Below are 16,758 nucleotides of genomic sequence, written 5' to 3'. Positions count from 1 at the left end.
GCAGCGGGTCAGGCCCGGCGTTGGCAGTGTCTCTGATCAGCAGGCGCATTTTTTCCAGGACTGCCTTTGATTTCTTTCCAGATTCCTTTGCTGGGGGGGAGTCGGGGACCTCTGTCCTGGACATTCATTTTCACGGGGCTTTGCAAAGCGCTGACCTCTCCGTTTGCAAACGGTTTTACCCAGCAGAGAATTCAAATAGTAACTCAAATATATCGTATTGCTTTCCCAAAAGCGATATATGTTATAATATATTCCAGTTATATTTCCACATCATATAAGGATAATACGATTTCTGAAGGGGAGTCGACGCTGTAAGGCTGACCAGTTGAACACCAGCAAGCTGTCAAGCTCTGAGCGGGTCATTGCTGGAGTTCACAGCAGGAGGCAATGCAACATCGTGGGGGACAGTGCATCTTTAAATAGGAACATTGCATGCGTGTCATTTGCAAAGAGATGCTTAAAATAAAGTGCTATTTTTTTGACCTTATGCAGACAGTAGGAGATGTCATCCTGAATGCCGATTTCAGTTTGATTCAGGTCTGGATTGCTGGCTAAAATAACACGTAGCTTGACAAATTATACCATTGCAGCTTAAATAAATAAATAAATAAATAATGACACTCTCATGACGTTGCGAAATTAGGGACTCGTGTTCCAGCCAACCAAACCCTCATAATTCCCGGTCCGCGAACTCGGCCGCCGATTGGACGCGCCGAGCCCAGATGTTCCGGAGCCGCAGTATGATTGGCTCCGCGGCGCTGTCAGTCCGCACTGGTGTGCTGGGCTGTCTTTAGGTTAGTTTGAGTTCAGTTCTTGTGTGAAGTTTTGTATGGTTTTTTTTTATTGTAAATATTTATTTTTAAATAATCTATTTTTTTTTATAAGCTATTTTTATTTATTTTTTTTTTTTTTTAAATGAGGAGGGTAACTCTTTTCGTGAACGGGACTTCCAGAAGTGGCAAGGTAAGGATTAGTTTGGGGGGTGTGATGTGGTGATTGAGTTTGATAACCAGGGAACTAATAAATGAATTCATGCGGGGGGTGCAAGGAAGCAGCCCGCATTGCGGGTCTTAACGACAGCGGGGGTGATCGAGATCTGCAGCTTTCTCATTGTCAAAGCAATAGACATACATTTAAAACCGATTTAACTAAAAGCTGGGTGTCTAATTTAATATGAGAAGTTATACACCGACTTGGTAATTATGCTGCTTTTAATCAAAAGCACAGAGCTGTGTGTGTGTGTGTGTGTGTGTGGAGCTTCTCCACAGTGGAACGAGCACAGTGTAATAAGGACTGGCTTCTGTTGTTAATATCCCACACCAAAAACAGATATGTTTGTTCTGTGTTGCTTGCTGTCTGTTGCTCAGTCCTGTTGAAGTGATAGTAAAAAGGTTTCACTGTGCTGTATTTAATAAACATTTAACTGAACATGCTGAACATGGCACAGAGTAATGTCAGGTATTGATATCTCTGCTATTTTCTTCCTTAGTGTTTATTTGTTATATATGACATCATCTATTTGTAGAAACGTTCCAGCAATGCAATACACCAATTGCTTGGTGACTGCAATTCTACAGTACACTGTGGACAGCAAGCAGTATGTATTTGCATGACCTGACACACAGCAATCGCTGTGAAGCAGCGTTCGGTGGCATACATTGCATACCAACCGGTCAGTGTCCACATTCTCTCAATGCTTTAGCTATCAGCTGGTCTGGCTGCACATTCCCGCGGTACAGGCCAGGCTGTGATGTGCTGTGCTTGGTGTTTGAGGTCCTCAGTGGGTGCTGATCATGGCTGGCAGGCTGGTCCACCTGTTTGGGATCCCCAAGCTTCAGATGACCTGCAGGCAGACAGGCACTTTCTGGGGCACATTCTGTCTCTCAACCAGTTTCATCATGCTCGGAAAAATGCCATCAAAGTGCTAGCTGGACCACCCTGCAGCTTTATTTTTTTTATTGAGTTTGCATTATTCTATAAGGTGGTGGCGCTAACAGACCGGTCCCTGTCTTCCTCCCCTACCCAGGTGGTTGCAGTCTATGGGACCCTGGCAGACTTGCTGTCCGTTGCCAGCAGCAAACTGGGAATCCGTGCCTCCGCCCTGTACAACGGGAAAGGGGGTCTCATCGATGACATCGCCCTCATCAGGTGAGAGCGAGAGTGGAAACACACTGCACCGTCCGCAGGGTAGGAAGGCTGAATTGTTGAAGAATGACGTTTTGATTACCTGTTGGCCCATTCGTGTTCCATCTCCAAAGATGAGACACACAGTCAAGGATCGCTTCTTTCCCAAAAGCACTCTGGAAAGCCCCAGTGCACCCTGTACCGCTGTTGAAACGACACAGTAAAACTGCACCACGACCCACAGGGGGGGGAGGATCACCAAACAAGAGGCTCACTCAGCGATGACCGGGCTAACAGCCTTCTCAGTGTTTGTTTAGTTTTGGGTGGGTTTCCTTGTATAAAGATAAAGTCAGAACCCTTGTCTACAGTACAGTGCGCTGATGTTTGTGCATATTTGGCGATAATGAAACTTGCGAACCCTTCCTTTGCACGTGATATTCAGTCTCGGGTCGTCGGTTTATACTGTGGATGTAGGTCACGCTGATTCTGGAAGCTCGTAGATTTGTATTTGTAGCCGTGGCCCGGGGAAGGGACAGTCCTGTCCCCCCCCGCCCCCCACGGAGTTACAGAGCTGTTCGTCATTCTAATGCCTCTTTTTCCTTCCCTCCAGAGATGATGACGTGCTGTATGTTTCTGAAGGAGACTCTTTCATAGGTGAGTGAACTAGCTTCAGCAGGGAGGAGGGGCACCAAACTCGTCGGGCTGGGGTGAAAGAAGCTGCTGGCCTGTGTTGGTGGCGCCCGCCTGTGGCTCTTGCCCTGGCTGAGTCCTGCCTTGCCTGTCGTGCTGATGTTTTGCACTGTGTTCCACAGACCCCCAGGTGGATGGGAGGATTGCTGATGTGACGTCTGGTGCAAACACAGACTGGCTGACTCTAAACATTGGGGGCCGGTGCTTCACGACCACGAGGTAATACAGATCACCCCTTCACTAACAGTGTGAGGCAGAGCGACTCAGCTGGCTGGGTGTAATTGCATTGAGCATAGAGAAGCAGGTGTAAGAACCCACTGCTCCTGCAACATCGATTTTATAGAAGACTGTATGTGTGCAGCCTTTTATTGGGGATGTTAAGAAAGACAGTGAATATTGAACGTGAAATAAGTTGGCTTAAACGTTTAACACAAAGAGCTAACCATGTTTAAACTCCAGACACCTCCTGTTCGGCAACGTTAGGGTTAATTCAATTAATTCTAATGGCAGCAGATGTGAATGCTGTCCCCTAACTCTGTCCCTCCTTCCCCTTCCTCAGGACCACCTTGGTGAGCAAGGAGCCAGACAGCATGCTAGCGCACATGTTCCAAGACAGAGGTGGGTCACTCATCACCTCTGCACTGTCACAGACCAGGCAGCAGCCATCAAAGGGATACTCCTCCTGTTCTCACCTCCCGTGCTTCCTCTCTCCCTCAGAGCTGTGGGGGAACAAGCAAGACCCCCGAGGAGCTTACCTGATTGACCGCAGCCCTGAATACTTTGAGCCCATCCTCAACTACCTGAGACATGGGCAGCTGATCGTCAACGAGGGCATCAACCTGCTGGGTGCGTGGGAATATAATAGCAATATAATAGTCTTTATATAGCACCTTTCAGAGTGAGCCACCATCACAAAGTGCTTTACAAGACTAGGGTGTGTGAGCTATAAGCTTACAACAACATCTCACCCCAAAGACGGAGCACGGGGACCTGCTGGTTACAAGCCTGTTTCTTTAACCACTGGACCACACAGCCTCCAATGGCAAGTAGGGAACGTTCTTTAACTCCTGTCTGTGCTGACTTCAAGTCAGTTACAACTACTGGGAAAGTGTAGATATCTGCAGTGTGTGGGTTTTGTCTTTATGTCAAAGAGACAAAAAGCAAGTGTTGTGTATGTGTAACCCGTTTGATGAGCGCAGAAATACTGAGGGGTGTTTTCTTTGCTTTTTTAATTTTTTTTTTAAACTCTGACCTGTTTTGAGGTGTCTCTGGTCTTCGGGACGGCTCTTTCGGTATGGTATTGAAATGCACTGACTGTGTGTCTCTCCAGGGGTTTTGGAAGAGGCTCGGTTCTTTGGGATAGAACAGTTGGCGGAACAGCTGGAGGTTTCGATCAAGGTAAGGCAGCCCGACGGCTAGATTCGTTTGAGAGAGAAAGAGAGAGAGATATGGAATCAAATTTCTTCCCGTTGTTGCTTCCCAGAATTCCCAGCCGCCGGAAGACCACTCCCCCATCTCGCGGAAGGAGTTTGTGCGCTTCCTGCTCGCCACTCCCACCAAGTCTGAGCTGCGCTGCCAGGTAGGGGAAGGGAAGAACCAGCGCGGGGGCCTGAATTAATGTGACTGTGCTCTGTGTTGCTCTGACTGCTAACCTCTCTCTGTCTCAAATTCAAAGGTGCAGCATCGCTGTAGCAGAAGTATTACCAAAGCAATTACAAAATACATTAAAACAAACATCGCACAAAATGATTACAGAAAATAAATCTATATAAAAAGGTACGGAAATATTTAAAGATGCTTATTTGTACACACATGAACATCTCTCTCTCTCTCTCTCTCTCTCTCTCTCTCTCTCTCTCTCTCTCTCTCTCTCTCTCTCGCAGGGTTTGAATTTCAGCGGTGCAGACCTGTCTCGGCTCGACCTGCGCTATATAAATTTCAAGATGGCCAACCTGAGCCGCTGCAACCTGACCCATGCCAACCTGTGCTGCGCCAACCTGGAGAGAGCGGACCTGTCCGGAGCAAACCTGGAGGCGAGTCTGTCTGTTATTGCAGCCTGGAGATGAGGGCTGTCCTTTCTTTCCTTGACTCACACTCTCTCTCTTTGTCTCTGTCCAGGGTGCTAACCTGCAAGGGGTGAAGATGCTGTGCTCCAATGCAGAGGGCGCCTCTCTCCGGGGCTGCAACTTCGAGGACCCCTCGGGGCTCAAGGCCAACCTGGAAGGTGAGCCAGTGTGAGGGGACAATTCCAGATGCAGTGGGAGGGGGCACTCCAAGATGCAGTATTTTGAATTGTCACTTTTTTAAAAATTGTTGCCAGTTTTTTTTATTAAAAGTGTATGTGAAAAATACAAAGCAGAATGTAATTCAGAATGTAATCAACTTTGAGGCTAAATGAGTTCATTCTGTAGGGCGATGCTAAACTTTTGACCAGAGCTGTAACATTTCTGTACATCCCTTCCGGAGCTATGTCAAGCCTGGCGAAGGTGATGTTTAACCTCCCACTGCTGGAGGTATGATTAGCAAGAGCTTGATTGGGACAGGGACTGAGCCGAGCCTGCGTCTCTTCCCAGGCGCCAATCTGAAGAATGTGGACATGGAGGGCAGCCAGATGACTGGAATCAACCTGCGAGTGGCCACTCTGAAGAACGCCAAGCTGAAGAACTGCAATCTGCGGGGCGCCACGCTGGCAGGGACCGACCTGGAGGTGAGAGGGACCGGGAGCAAGGTGGGACGGGACCTGGGTGTGAGGGGGTGGGAACACGATCTCGTATCTGTGAAGTCGTTTTGAGATGCAGCTGTCGTGTCTCCTAACTCGGGTCTGATAAAGACAGTCTTCAGCACAAGCTGTTTTAGTGCGTCGTCCAAATCTGGGGATTCAGTTAGTTTGTGTTTTAATTTCTGAAGAGTTTTTAAGTTGTTTTTTTTTTTTTTTTTTTAGCATTTAACACATTCTTATCGTTTCAATTTCATTAGGAAACGTGTTATGAATGATTTATTTTTATCTGTCAGAAAAGGCATTTTGAAAGAATATTTGAACATGGGTGGGGAAATGTGTTCAACACTAACTCTAATTTACTATAAAGATGCTTGAATGTCCTTGTGTGTGTGTGTGTGTGTGTGTGTGTGTGTGTTTCACACCCTTCTAAATTTTTGCCTTCCCTCTGCCCCAGAACTGCGACCTATCTGGCTGTGACCTGCAGGAGGCAAACCTGAGAGGCTCCAACGTGAAGGGGGCCATCTTCGAGGAGATGCTGACGCCGCTGCACATGTCTCAGAGCGTCAGATAACCACAAACAGACAGAGCCACTCCTTCCCCGCCCTCCCCAGCTGCTTCTTTCCCTGACACTGGGACCAGACTCCCAGACACCAGGCTCTGATCGCCAGCTTCTCTCAGGGCTGCTTCCCCCTGCGCCTTCAAGATCAATCTTTTTGTTATGAGAAACCAAGTCATGTAGACAGGTTTTGGCATCATTGCTCAACGCCAGTGATGATGAGGATGATGCAAGCATTGTTATGTATTTTACAATGTCTTATTGGGGTTATTGAAGACAGCTACGGCATTGCAGGTTTGTTCTGTTCGGGTGAGTTGCAAATCCGATCCCGGTCTAATCCAGCGCTGTTGCTCTTTGTGTTTTCTGAGACGGGACGTAGTAGTTTGCTCCCATTTTTGGGTATTGTACCCTTCCGAACCCCCATAGCACACCTCAGTGGGAGTGAACACGCTACCCTCACTCCCTCCAAAGTAACTAGGGGCGGTTGGGCTTGTCCTTAATGAAGAAGCCGTTTTTCTTGCATGTTGCGAGTCGTGCAGCTGAAAGACCTACAGGGTATGTGGCGTGGTCCTTACAGTCCGATGTGCTACGGCATTATACAGAGGGAGCGCTGAGAGCGCCATCTAACGAAGGCAATCGTAGCAGAATTTAAAGATGTTGCAGGTTTTTAAAAACCCTTCAGACCCTTGTGATTTTGTTTTAGCTCGGTTTTCATTTCTAATACTCTTTGAAAAGACGAGAGTAAAGAGCCGGCCTCTTCTCCGCGTTGCTGTGCAGCTCTTGTGCTCCGTGCCACTGCTTTGTCTGCACCAGTGAAACAGCAGGAAGGTAGAGTTAGTGTTCCAGCAGTCTCTCACCCCCTCTACAACTGACAAACATCACAGAGAATTTGTGGCTTTGCATTCCCCTCAGCTTAATAGATTAGATAGACCAAGGGTGGAGATAGACCTGAGTAAATCAGCAAGTGTGAAGCAAGTATGGCATTGTAATTCAGTGGCGTTCTAACTGGAAAGTGACACTCCCCAATGCGGAGGGGAAAGGCGGTCGTGTAGTGCTGTGCTTTCAGAGGCTTTTCACAGTGAAGAGTATTAGAAGTGATGGGAAGCTAATGCAGGCTCGAGCCACAGCTTTTCAGACTGTAGTGAGGCCCGCTCCTTCGATAGCAGGCAAGGGGCAGTAACGTTGTCTTCCAGAGCGAGGCAGCGTGGAGTCGGTCTCCCGCGATTTGCAGGGCGAAGGCTGTTTATCGTGATAGGATATCAGACTGTATTCCTGTACTCTGCAGTGGAAGCTGGGGTTCTGCCTGCACGCGGTTGTCTTTTACACAGCCTTGAAACTGTGGCACTTAAAAAATAATAATAATAATAATAATAATAATCAGCTGTGGATTTGCACTTCGGTTCCCAGAATTGTATTCCCTCCAACAGACTCTTATAAACCAAGTGTACCAATCCCTCAAGTTTGTGTGTCTCTTTATTTCTGTGGATGGAGTGCTGTGATGGTGATAATAATAATAATAATAATAATAATAATAATAATAATAATAAACACACACGAAGCCTGCAAAGCCACTAGCAGTGGAGAACGCCCATGTTTATACAGCATATCTGAACCTTGCACCAGTCTCTCGGCTCACCCAGTCCACTCCCACTATAGTGAAGCCATGGCGACCCACGACCCCTTGCATTCATGTGCAGAGCGACGATCACTGATGTGTACTCCTACCTTTAAAAGCTAGCAACAGGGTTTCAGTTTTGTGTGGACTTACAGGACAGAATAACTCAGATATTTAAAAAAAACAAACAAACTTTGCTGTTAGCTTTAACCCTTCAAGGTACAACGCACACATGTGTCCCACATATATTAGGGTTAGGGGTTTAACAAAACAGGGTTTAACATTTACTGACAGGTTGGAGAAGGTCATCCATGTGGTCACTTTCCCTGACCCCGTGATCCTCGAGTCGCTCTCCAACGTGTTTTTAAGAAGAAACTGTTTGATACACAATCGCGCCGTTCCTTGTGGACCGCAAAGGGTTAAATAAGTCTTTGAAAAATGAGAATGCATTGCCGTGCTTCTGCATGGCAAACTTCTCTGAAAGAACCTCTTACCCAGTTGTGATGAACCTTTGGTATCGCCAGTATTTGCATTACGTTCTTGAGAGTGTCAGATTGCAGGAGTGCGTGAGGTTTCTCTCTAGCTCCATCTGTACGGAACACATTTTTAGTTGTATCTTGGAAGAGCAAGCAGTAAATGCACAAGCTGCGATATACTTTACCACAACTTGTTAGATTATGAGTTATTTGTTTATTCTGAGTTGGTCCTGAGTCATACCTCCTGCAGGTCTCAGCTGGCTCTCGGAAAAAGATTTGTAATTAAAACAGCGAACCCTCCCCTGTGTCAGACGGCTAATCTTCTTAGGCACCTTTTAAACAGATTTACAAATGATAAATCGCAGCAGGTGATTCATTCTTTAGAGGCTGGATGACAGAAAGGGCTTGTCTGTTAATCTGTCTCCTGCTCTGTGTTAGTTAGGGAAAGACAAGAGTGGTTTATTCAAGTTTATGAATCCAAAAGTCAACTTTTTTTTTTCTTTTGCTCTTGTGTTGAACGCCTGTTTAAAACTCACTTCCTCCCAGTCCCTCAGCTCTAACTACAAGGCCACTTTGCCACATTCCAGTCCCTTGGTACGCATGGCAGATTTTACATGGTACATCTCACAGGGACTGAATTTCAGTCTACGGAGGTCATGCTATTATACAAGGCTCTAGTCGACCCCATCGAGAATGCCGTGTCCAGTTTTGGCCAACTCCCTACAAAATAATACACTTAAGATACACTAACTAATAATGCACTTAAGAAGGTAGAGAGCAGGGCAGCTAGGTGGATCGCAGGACTGAATTCTATGAGCTAAGAGGACAGGATAAAATAGGGACATCTCTGCAGCCTGGAAAAGAAAGAGGGGACTTGACTGAATTCTTTCAAATCCTAAATGGTCTAGATAATGTTAACCCAAGACAAGACTTCAAATTGAGCACAGAGAGAAGAACAGACATGGAAGCTGTGTAAATGTATGTTTAGAACCGAGCACTTTGTCACACACAGTGTTATAAATGCATGGAATCGCCTGGCAGGTGAAGTGGGGTCTAGTAGGGTGGGCTGAACTGCCTTTTCTCATTCCCAAACCTTCCTTATGTTCTGACGTGCAAAACATCTGAATCTGGGGCTATATGAAGCATACAGATATATTTTCCTGCAGTGGATATTTGTCGTGGTGATCATGTGACATCTCTCAATTTTGAATGGACAGCTATGGCTGAATTTCACTGGCATGTTTATTTATTTATTAGCTAATAAAGCACTTAGAGCTGAAACGGAAAAGATTAAGCTTTTAGCTTTTAATGTAATCCTGAGAGCAGCAGGTTAGGTTTGTATCTCTGTGAGGGCTGTGTGAGTGTGTGTGTTGCCCTACTCTTCCCTTGTCAATGCCTGTTGCGGAAGTAATCCCAGCCCAGGGGGTCTTGTAGCACAAGGCTGGGGGCTGGAGGCTGAGGGCTGGTCCACACACAATATAAACAGCAAGCACGCAGCAGATCAGCACTTGTCACAGCACTCCACACAGCCCAAGAGAAAAGGTAAGTTTGTATTTGCATCTAACAAAACAGTACGACGTATCTCACCTTATTTTGCATGGTCCATATCGCATTTTTCATTGTAATATCTGTGCTACTTTAGGTTCGGGAAAGTCCTCAGCTTCCCAGTTCTCAGGAAATCTACTGCACTCTCATTTACTCTTAGTATAAGGGATTGAAGGGTGCTGCTGGCTGGTATAACCAATGCTTTTAAACTCGGCACAGACACCAAGACTAGAGACGCAGCTGGAAATCAAGACTTGGGACCGAGAAAGGAGACACTGGGAAAGGAGAGGGATGTGGGGATGGAATGGGTTGCCTAGCCATGCTGTGGATGCTGAATTACTGGGATCCGTAAAAAAAAAGCGCAGTTTTGAGATCCAGAAATGATTGTTGTTTCAGCATGGCAGTGAGCAGAGGTGCCTTCGTGTGGCTGCTTTTCACTCTGACGGCCGTGTCGGAGGTCTGCTACGGCCAGCACTGGTCATACGGACTGCGGCCTGGCGGAAAGAGAGAGGCGGAGAGCCTGCTGGACACCCTGCGAGAGGTACACCCGCTGACCCAACTGTGAAATTACATAAAAATGCGCGATGCACAAACGCGTGTTGTGTTTTTTTACTGCGTGTTAATTAGTTATGTGCGTGTCGGGGAGCTGTTTGACTTGCTGTGTTGTTTTTCTGCAGATTGCTGGCACGGAGAAGCTGGCCAATGCAGATCACTCGGAGCGCGGAATGAGCTTCCAGAGCAGCCAACTCAGCCCCCTAAAGGGGGTGCTAGTGAGTAATGCTGTCTGTCTATCCACTAACCATATACAGCTCTGGTCAGTTGTTTTGTATCACCTAGAATTTTAGGATTGAGACATAATAAAAAATAAAAAATATATATATTCATTTAGTACATGGGAACTACAAAGTGGTGTAGTCCAGTTGTTAAAATTCAGGGCTTATAACCAGAAGGTTACAGGTTCAAATCCCACCTCTGCCACTGACTGACTCACTGTGTGTGACCCTGAGCGAGTCGCTTCACCTCCTTGTGCTCCGTCCTGTGGATGAGATGTTAAATCAGTGTCCTATTGGAAATGACTCTGCATATAATGCACAGTTCACAGCCTGCCTCTGTAAAGCGCTTTGTGATGGTGGACCACTATGAAAGGTGCTATATAAAGATATCATTATTATTATTATTATTATTATTATTATTATTATTATTATCATCTTGTTAGCAGTAGCAACATTATCAGTGTTCCTCATTCAAAGGACAGACACCACGGCTTTAAAATGAATTTCCTTACCTCCTAATACATTAGCACTGGCTCCCTTGACAAGGCTTTCAATGACTTGTATTGCCTTGTATCAGCACTACAAGTCACCCTTATGTTGCACTGCAGGAATAATGACTTTATTACTGGAACGTTGTTCCTGTCTGTGTAGATTTCTGTGAATTGTTATTGAAAAAAAAAAAAAAGTAAAATTATCCGAGCAAAATAAGTGGTAGATTTTCTGCAGATGCCTGTAGATTTTTAATATCTTCTTTTTCAGGAATGTCTGGTTGACGGAGAATCAGCAGGAAAAAGGATTTAGAGAGGGTGTAAAAAACACGTTTCAAATCAAAACTCTTCTGTAATAAAAGATTAAATAACTTGAGTGTGTGTGTGTGTGTGTGTCTTTCCACAGTGCAAACAGCTACAGGGCTTGGAATAAAAATAATAATAAAACCATTATCTGTATTATACACGCTTTTAAAATAATAATAAAACCATTATCTGTATTATACACACTTTTGTGTAAATGGTCGACCCTGACACTGTGCAGTTACCACACCTGAGAGCAGTTCTGTATATACTTTGATAGAGGGCGGGCAGAAATTGCTCGGTTGGCAGGTGCTTCTGTGCCAACCATTAAAAAGTTTACTACAGTAAAATCACAGCAAAGTGTAACAAAGCATGCTAAATCGTGGTAAAGCACAAGGAAGCATCGTAAACCACACAGAGGTCTGGGAAAGCATAGGGAAGCATTGTAAAGCACAGATAGGTCTGGTAAAGCATAGGGAAGCATTGTAAAGCACAGAGAGGGCTGGTAAAGCATAGGGAAGCATTGTAAAGCACAGAGAGGTCTGGTAAAGCATAGGGAAGCATTGTAAAGCACAGAGAGGTCTGGTAAAGCATAGGGAAGCATTGTAAAGCACAGAGAGGTCTGGTAAAGCATAGGGAAGCATTGTAAAGCACAGAGATGGTAAAGCATAGGGAAGCATTGTAAAGCACAGAGAGGTCTGGTAAAGCATAGGGAAGCATTGTAAAGCACAGAGAGGTCTGGTAAAGCATAGGGAAGCATTGTAAAGCACAGAGAGGTCTGGTAAAGCATAGGGAAGCATTGTAAAGCACAGAGAGGTCTGGTAAAGCATAGGGAAGAAGTCATTCGTACTTGCACAACCTAAGGCTGGCTCCTTTAGAATCACACAAATACAGCCAAACCATGGTAACCTATAGTTAACACGTAACCACGTACAGATGTACTGTTATGCATTAACATGCATTCTTATGCAATTTATTATGCTAAGTCCTGCTAACACGCCACCCAGTGGTCAGTGTTTGTAATTCCACTTGCTGATTACTAAATCCACGTTCCCGGATGTTGTGTGAGAGTGTAAGATGGCGACCACAGTAGGTCTGTTTCAGTTTTGTTTTACAGACTGTCTGACCGGGTTATTAAAATAATAATGAAAATACAACACTCGGTGTGGTAACCCTTTATAAGTCGGGCGTAATTATCGCTGTGTCTGGAAGAGTAAGTACGGTGGCCGGGAAGGCTGCGCGCTGTTTTGCAGAACGCGTTTTGATGCGGAATTTCCCTGCAGGATTTCGAGACTGCAGAACACGTGCGATCACGTGTCTCTACCATGCAAACACCTCGCACGCGTTCTTCCACGGGCTTGTGTGTGCATTGAGCACAGACTTTATATTTATTTATTATAGCATAAAAGCGACCAAGCAAAATTGGAAGAGCCTGCCTGCATGGGCAAGCCCGATTCTGCTGATGGGCAATGAAGCACTGCGCTGTTCCCGTGTACTGCCTTCCCCACCCTCTGCAGGTCCATTAGGGTGTCAGTGGGTCACTGCAGGTCCATTAGGGTGTCAGTGGGTCTCTGCAGGTCCATTAGGGTGTCAGTGGGTGTTTGAATGTGCTTCGGGTCTCAGTGGGTTTTTGAATGTGCTTCGGGTCTCAGTGGGTGTTTGAATGTGCTTCGGGTCTCAGTGGGTGTTTGAATGTGCTTGGGTCTCAGTGGGTTTTTGAATGTGCTTCGGGTCTCAGTGGGTGTTTGAATGTGCTTCGGGTCTCAGTGGGTGTTTGAATGTGCTTCGGGTCTCAGTGGGTGTTTGAATGTGCTTCGGGTCTCAGTGGGTGTTTGAATGTGCTTCGGGTCTCAGTGGGTTTTTGAATGTGCTTCGGGTCTCAGTGGGTTTTTGAATGTGCTTCGGGTCTCAGTGGGTGTTTGAATGTGCTTCGGGTCTCAGTGGGTTTTTGAATGTGCTTCGGGTCTCAGTGGGTTTTTGAATGTGCTTCGGGTCTCAGTGGGTGTTTGAATGTGCTTCGGGTCTCAGTGGGTGTTTGAATGTGCTTCGGGTCTCAGTGGGTGTTTGAATGTGCTTCGGGTCTCAGTGGGTGTTTGAATGTGCTTCGGGTCTCAGTGGGTGTTTGAATGTGCTTCGGGTCTCAGTGGGTGTTTGAATGTGCTTCGGGTCTCAGTGGGTGTTTGAATGTGCTTTGTGTATAATTGTTGTAGCTGGAGTGTATTGTGCACATGAGCAGCCTCCTTTTGTTATTGATTGTGTACAGCGCTCTGGGATGTCGCGGTGTGAAGGGCGCTATATAAGAAATACATTAGTATTGTATTGTAAAGCATTCTCGGGGCAGGCTGATTGAGAACACAGCGCAGCTCAGAAACATAAACCTCTTTGATTTGATATCGGAATGTCATGAAACTGATTGACGTTTCAGTGTTTGTGAATTTAATAACAATTAGGATGAAGAGAAAGATGGTTCTGTTTAATAAATGTCTAAATGTATACTCACAGGGGTTCTAACAGATTGAGCCCCGAGGCTGAGAATGGCTTCCGACGGGCGGCCGGACTGCAGCTGCTGCTCCCACGTCTCCTCGGCTCCGAGCAGCGTCCAGCAGACCCTGGACGAGATGGACTTCGAGAGAGGTGAGGCGTCAGGCCACCAGCTGCACCGCAGCGAGGTTCCACTTTCACCTCGGTAGCAACACCGTTGAAGGCTCTGGCTGAAACGCTTGACTCTGTGAATTCTAGTTTCAGTAAAGGCTCTAGCAGAAGTGGCGCTTGCTTGACTTCTTGATGCCATGTGGCTGTTCACGGGCCCCTGGTTCCTCTGCCTCCTCGGTGCCCCTCCTCTCTGACTCTTGGTTTTGTGTGTGCAGGTATTTGGTCAGCAGCAGTGGATGGAGACCTGGACAGAGTGAGGACGTTCCTCCTCAAGGGGACAGACCCAAACACAGTGGACAGAGCGGGGTACACTGCCCTGGTGAGTGTAAGGAGCCCCCCCACACTGGACGCTGTTTCATTAGCTGCATTGTGGATACAGCTTGTGTGTCTCTTTCAATATAGTCTGTCACACCTTCTCCAGACTTTGATCCCCAAGGGACGTGACTTGTGTCTTTCCTGTAACCCTAAAGCCTGCTGTTTTGTAGCACTACGCAAGCCGCGCCGGCTGTCTGGCCGTGTGCGAGACGCTGTTGGAACACGGAGCTTGTGCCAACTCCCAGACGAGGGGCGGAGCCACCCCCCTGCACCGCGCCGCCTACAGAGGGCACCTGGGCGTGGTCAGATTGCTGCTGTCGCACGGGGCGGAGCCAGGCGCCTGTGACGACGACGGCTCCACCCCTTTGCACAAGGTACGAGACTCCCAGCACTGAATCTGGAACACGCTGGTTCTGTTGTTTTTATATGGAAGAGAGAGACTAACTTGAAAGCCAGTCTCAATTAAAGGGAGTTTGAACGGGATTCAAGATGGTTATTAACAGCCGTTGAGATGTCTGTATCATTGAGTGACATTTTTATATTCGGTGATCCTGAAGCTGAGGGAACACAGAGCTGATTTCTGGCTTGGAACTTGGTTTTAGTAGACTAGATTTCAGGCCACTGCATGGCACAGCAGGGGGAGACTTGGGGGTTTGAAACAGCAACCTCAAAACTAGGTCTCCTGGAACCAGGTTTCAAGCCGTTGTTCCTGTAAAACAAATGTAGGCAACACATTCCTGAATGCTGCTCTTTAGAATTGAGAAATTCTGCACTGACTGGTCCCTAATAGAACTGAATGCTGATTGGAAGCTGCCCCTGGCTGTTTGTCCCCTCAGGCTGCAGGGCAGGGGCGGGTGGAGGTGTGCCAGCTGCTGCTGCAGCACTGTCCCGAGCTTCGAAACCTGCAGGACAAGAGGACCAGGACGCCCTGGGAGGTAGCGGAAGACCGCGAGGGACTGCGAGACCTGCTCAAACCACAAAGCGAGCGAGCAGACAGCCAGCCTCTCCATGCCGCACTGTCTGCTGACTGAGTGTCAATGCATCTTATGGACACCAGAGGGAGCCATAGTCACTCTGGCCAGGCATATTTCATTTCCATAAATGACCTGCAGATGGCAGCAAAGTCCTTAATAAGTATGAACAGAACACAGTAAGACGTTCTCGAAGCAGAAGTACTGCCCCTTTTTACAGTAATTGAGAGATTCTTAAGGGAAATACTGTGCAGGTGTTTTTAACTTGGATCAGGAGCTGCTGTTCTGTTGTGGTTCCAGTGTAGCACAGTCTAGATCAGACAGTATTTATCCCCTTCCCTGTGTGGATTATTGGACCATTAAAAGGGCTTCTCAAACTTGATCCTGGGGAGCCCCTGTGGCTGCTGGTTTTCATTCCAACTGAGCTCTCAATTACTGAACTAGACCCTTCATTGAACTGATAATTTGGTTAATTAGACCTGTTTACTTGTTTTCAGCTCTTGAACAGTTTTGCATATTTCAAGTTAGCTGTAATATTTGATAAGTAACTTGAACTGCAACTGTTTAAGACCTGAACACAAGTAAAAAGGTCTAATTAAGCAAATTATTAGTTCAATTAAGGGTATAGTTAAGTAATTGAGGGTTGGAATGAAAACCAGCAGACACAGGGGCTCCCCAGGACCCAGTTTGAGAAGCCCCCATGAAAAGGTTCCTGTTCATGTAATCTCTTTTGGAATGCTTTTTTTTTTTTTTTCAGAATGGCAGTGCAATTTTGGATCAAATTTCTTTTAGTGCTGCTGACAATAAGTTGCTTAAGACAAAAAAAAAAAAACAACCCACCACAACATCTGGATAATTGCAATAAGAACCATTTAGAATGGTTTGAGAAAATAATCTTGAAAATTGTAATTAGAAGAAAGGTTCCTGCATTTAGCTGATTCCTCCCGCAGGAGCGCCGTGTGGTCGGAAGGTTCTGCTTTCCACTGGCACTGCGGCCACCCCCGGCAGGACAATAAATAATCAGTGTTTCATATGTGAAGTCTGGAGTGGAACAGTAAACATCTCCTGGACCAGCTAGCGGACAGAAGTTGCATTTTGCCCAGGAGTTGTTCTGCCAGGTTTGAACTTGTGCATGCTTCAATTCAGCTTAATAATAAGGGTGCTAGTTTTCATGCAAAGCCCCAAACGCTTAAATTCTAGTATTAATGATGTTTCAAATGTTATTGCTGTGAATGTTTGCAGCCAATTTAAAAACAAGATCTCGCTGCAGCCTACAGCACAGGTAAAAGTACAGCAAAGTAATTACCGAGAAGCAACGGAAACCAAAAGATGAATGAAGGTGATGCTGTTTCTCCTGCGTGTGCAAAAGAAAGGAAATCGATTTCACAGACTGCCTCGGCACTTTCGTTTAAACAAATCGCAAAAGCCGTGCAGCGTCCGCGTCCTGAGCTGTGCGCTCGTCTCCGGGCATGTTCGCTGCGCTGATCTGCCGTAACAGAGTGCGGTGTTAGAGCAACCCGGTCTGGAAAGA

The 16,758-nt window shown here is 46.4% G+C and overlaps 3 protein-coding genes across 5 annotated transcripts; all 3 read left to right on the top strand.

The window, feature by feature from the left end:
• The first annotated feature begins 816 nt into the window (after positions 1–816).
• LOC121303189 (BTB/POZ domain-containing protein KCTD9-like) lies at positions 817–7,559 on the top strand. 2 transcript variants are annotated; one of them, XM_041233718.1, is made up of 12 exons: positions 823–963; positions 2,027–2,148; positions 2,735–2,778; positions 2,937–3,033; positions 3,374–3,432; positions 3,532–3,660; positions 4,145–4,212; positions 4,298–4,393; positions 4,698–4,847; positions 4,933–5,038; positions 5,388–5,521; positions 5,988–7,556. In XM_041233718.1, exons 1-12 carry the CDS (start codon positions 916–918, stop codon positions 6,102–6,104), a joined length of 1,170 nt encoding a protein of 389 aa, XP_041089652.1. In that variant the 5' UTR covers positions 823–915; the 3' UTR covers positions 6,105–7,556. The 2 variants fall into 2 exon arrangements, with proteins under 2 accessions (XP_041089651.1, XP_041089652.1); XM_041233717.1 differs by having other exon boundaries at positions 817–963; positions 3,374–3,660; positions 5,988–7,559.
• Positions 7,560–7,599: 40 nt separating this feature from the next.
• Positions 7,600–11,318, top strand: LOC121303190 (progonadoliberin-1-like). Its single transcript, XM_041233719.1, has 3 exons — positions 7,600–10,266; positions 10,403–10,495; positions 11,258–11,318. Exons 1-3 carry the CDS (start codon positions 10,123–10,125, stop codon positions 11,297–11,299), a joined length of 279 nt encoding a protein of 92 aa, XP_041089653.1. The 5' UTR covers positions 7,600–10,122; the 3' UTR covers positions 11,300–11,318.
• A 1,025-nt stretch (positions 11,319–12,343) lies between these two features.
• On the top strand, positions 12,344–15,667 carry ankrd39 (ankyrin repeat domain 39). Of its 2 annotated transcripts, none has more exons than XM_041233716.1 (5): positions 12,344–12,382; positions 13,792–13,923; positions 14,157–14,260; positions 14,427–14,630; positions 15,093–15,667. In XM_041233716.1, the coding sequence occupies exons 2-5, from the start codon at positions 13,824–13,826 to the stop codon at positions 15,285–15,287; spliced, it is 603 nt and encodes a 200-aa protein (XP_041089650.1). In that variant the 5' UTR covers positions 12,344–12,382; positions 13,792–13,823; the 3' UTR covers positions 15,288–15,667. The 2 variants fall into 2 exon arrangements, with proteins under 2 accessions (XP_041089650.1, XP_041089649.1); XM_041233715.1 differs by lacking the exon at positions 12,344–12,382 and adding an exon at positions 12,389–12,502.
• Positions 15,668–16,758: the final 1,091 nt, after the last annotated feature.

The sequence above is a fragment of the Polyodon spathula genome, chromosome 31 (genome assembly GCF_017654505.1).
Source record: "Polyodon spathula isolate WHYD16114869_AA chromosome 31, ASM1765450v1, whole genome shotgun sequence".
Lineage (NCBI taxonomy): Eukaryota > Metazoa > Chordata > Actinopteri > Acipenseriformes > Polyodontidae > Polyodon > Polyodon spathula.
The sequence above is the reverse complement of the archived record's forward strand: the minus strand, read 5'-3'. Positions and strand labels throughout refer to the sequence as shown.

Bases quoted from the DNA above. Each gene is read 5' to 3' on its own strand.
- LOC121303189 (XM_041233717.1), top strand. From the start codon at position 916: ATGAGGAGGGTAACTCTTTTCGTGAACGGGACTTCCAGAAGTGGCAAG. The intron at 3,034-3,373 runs GTAATACAGATC...CCCCTTCCTCAG, and splicing joins CGGTGCTTCACGACCACGAG to GACCACCTTGGTGAGCAAGG. The intron at 3,661-4,144 runs GTGCGTGGGAAT...GTGTCTCTCCAG, and splicing joins CGAGGGCATCAACCTGCTGG to GGGTTTTGGAAGAGGCTCGG.
- LOC121303190 (XM_041233719.1), top strand. From the start codon at position 10,123: ATGGCAGTGAGCAGAGGTGCCTTCGTGTGGCTGCTTTTCACTCTGACG. The intron at 10,267-10,402 runs GTACACCCGCTG...GTTTTTCTGCAG, and splicing joins TGCTGGACACCCTGCGAGAG to ATTGCTGGCACGGAGAAGCT. The intron at 10,496-11,257 runs GTGAGTAATGCT...CTTCTTTTTCAG, and splicing joins GCCCCCTAAAGGGGGTGCTA to GAATGTCTGGTTGACGGAGA.
- ankrd39 (XM_041233716.1), top strand. From the start codon at position 13,824: ATGGCTTCCGACGGGCGGCCGGACTGCAGCTGCTGCTCCCACGTCTCC. The intron at 13,924-14,156 runs GTGAGGCGTCAG...TTGTGTGTGCAG, and splicing joins CGAGATGGACTTCGAGAGAG to GTATTTGGTCAGCAGCAGTG. The intron at 14,261-14,426 runs GTGAGTGTAAGG...GCTGTTTTGTAG, and splicing joins GAGCGGGGTACACTGCCCTG to CACTACGCAAGCCGCGCCGG.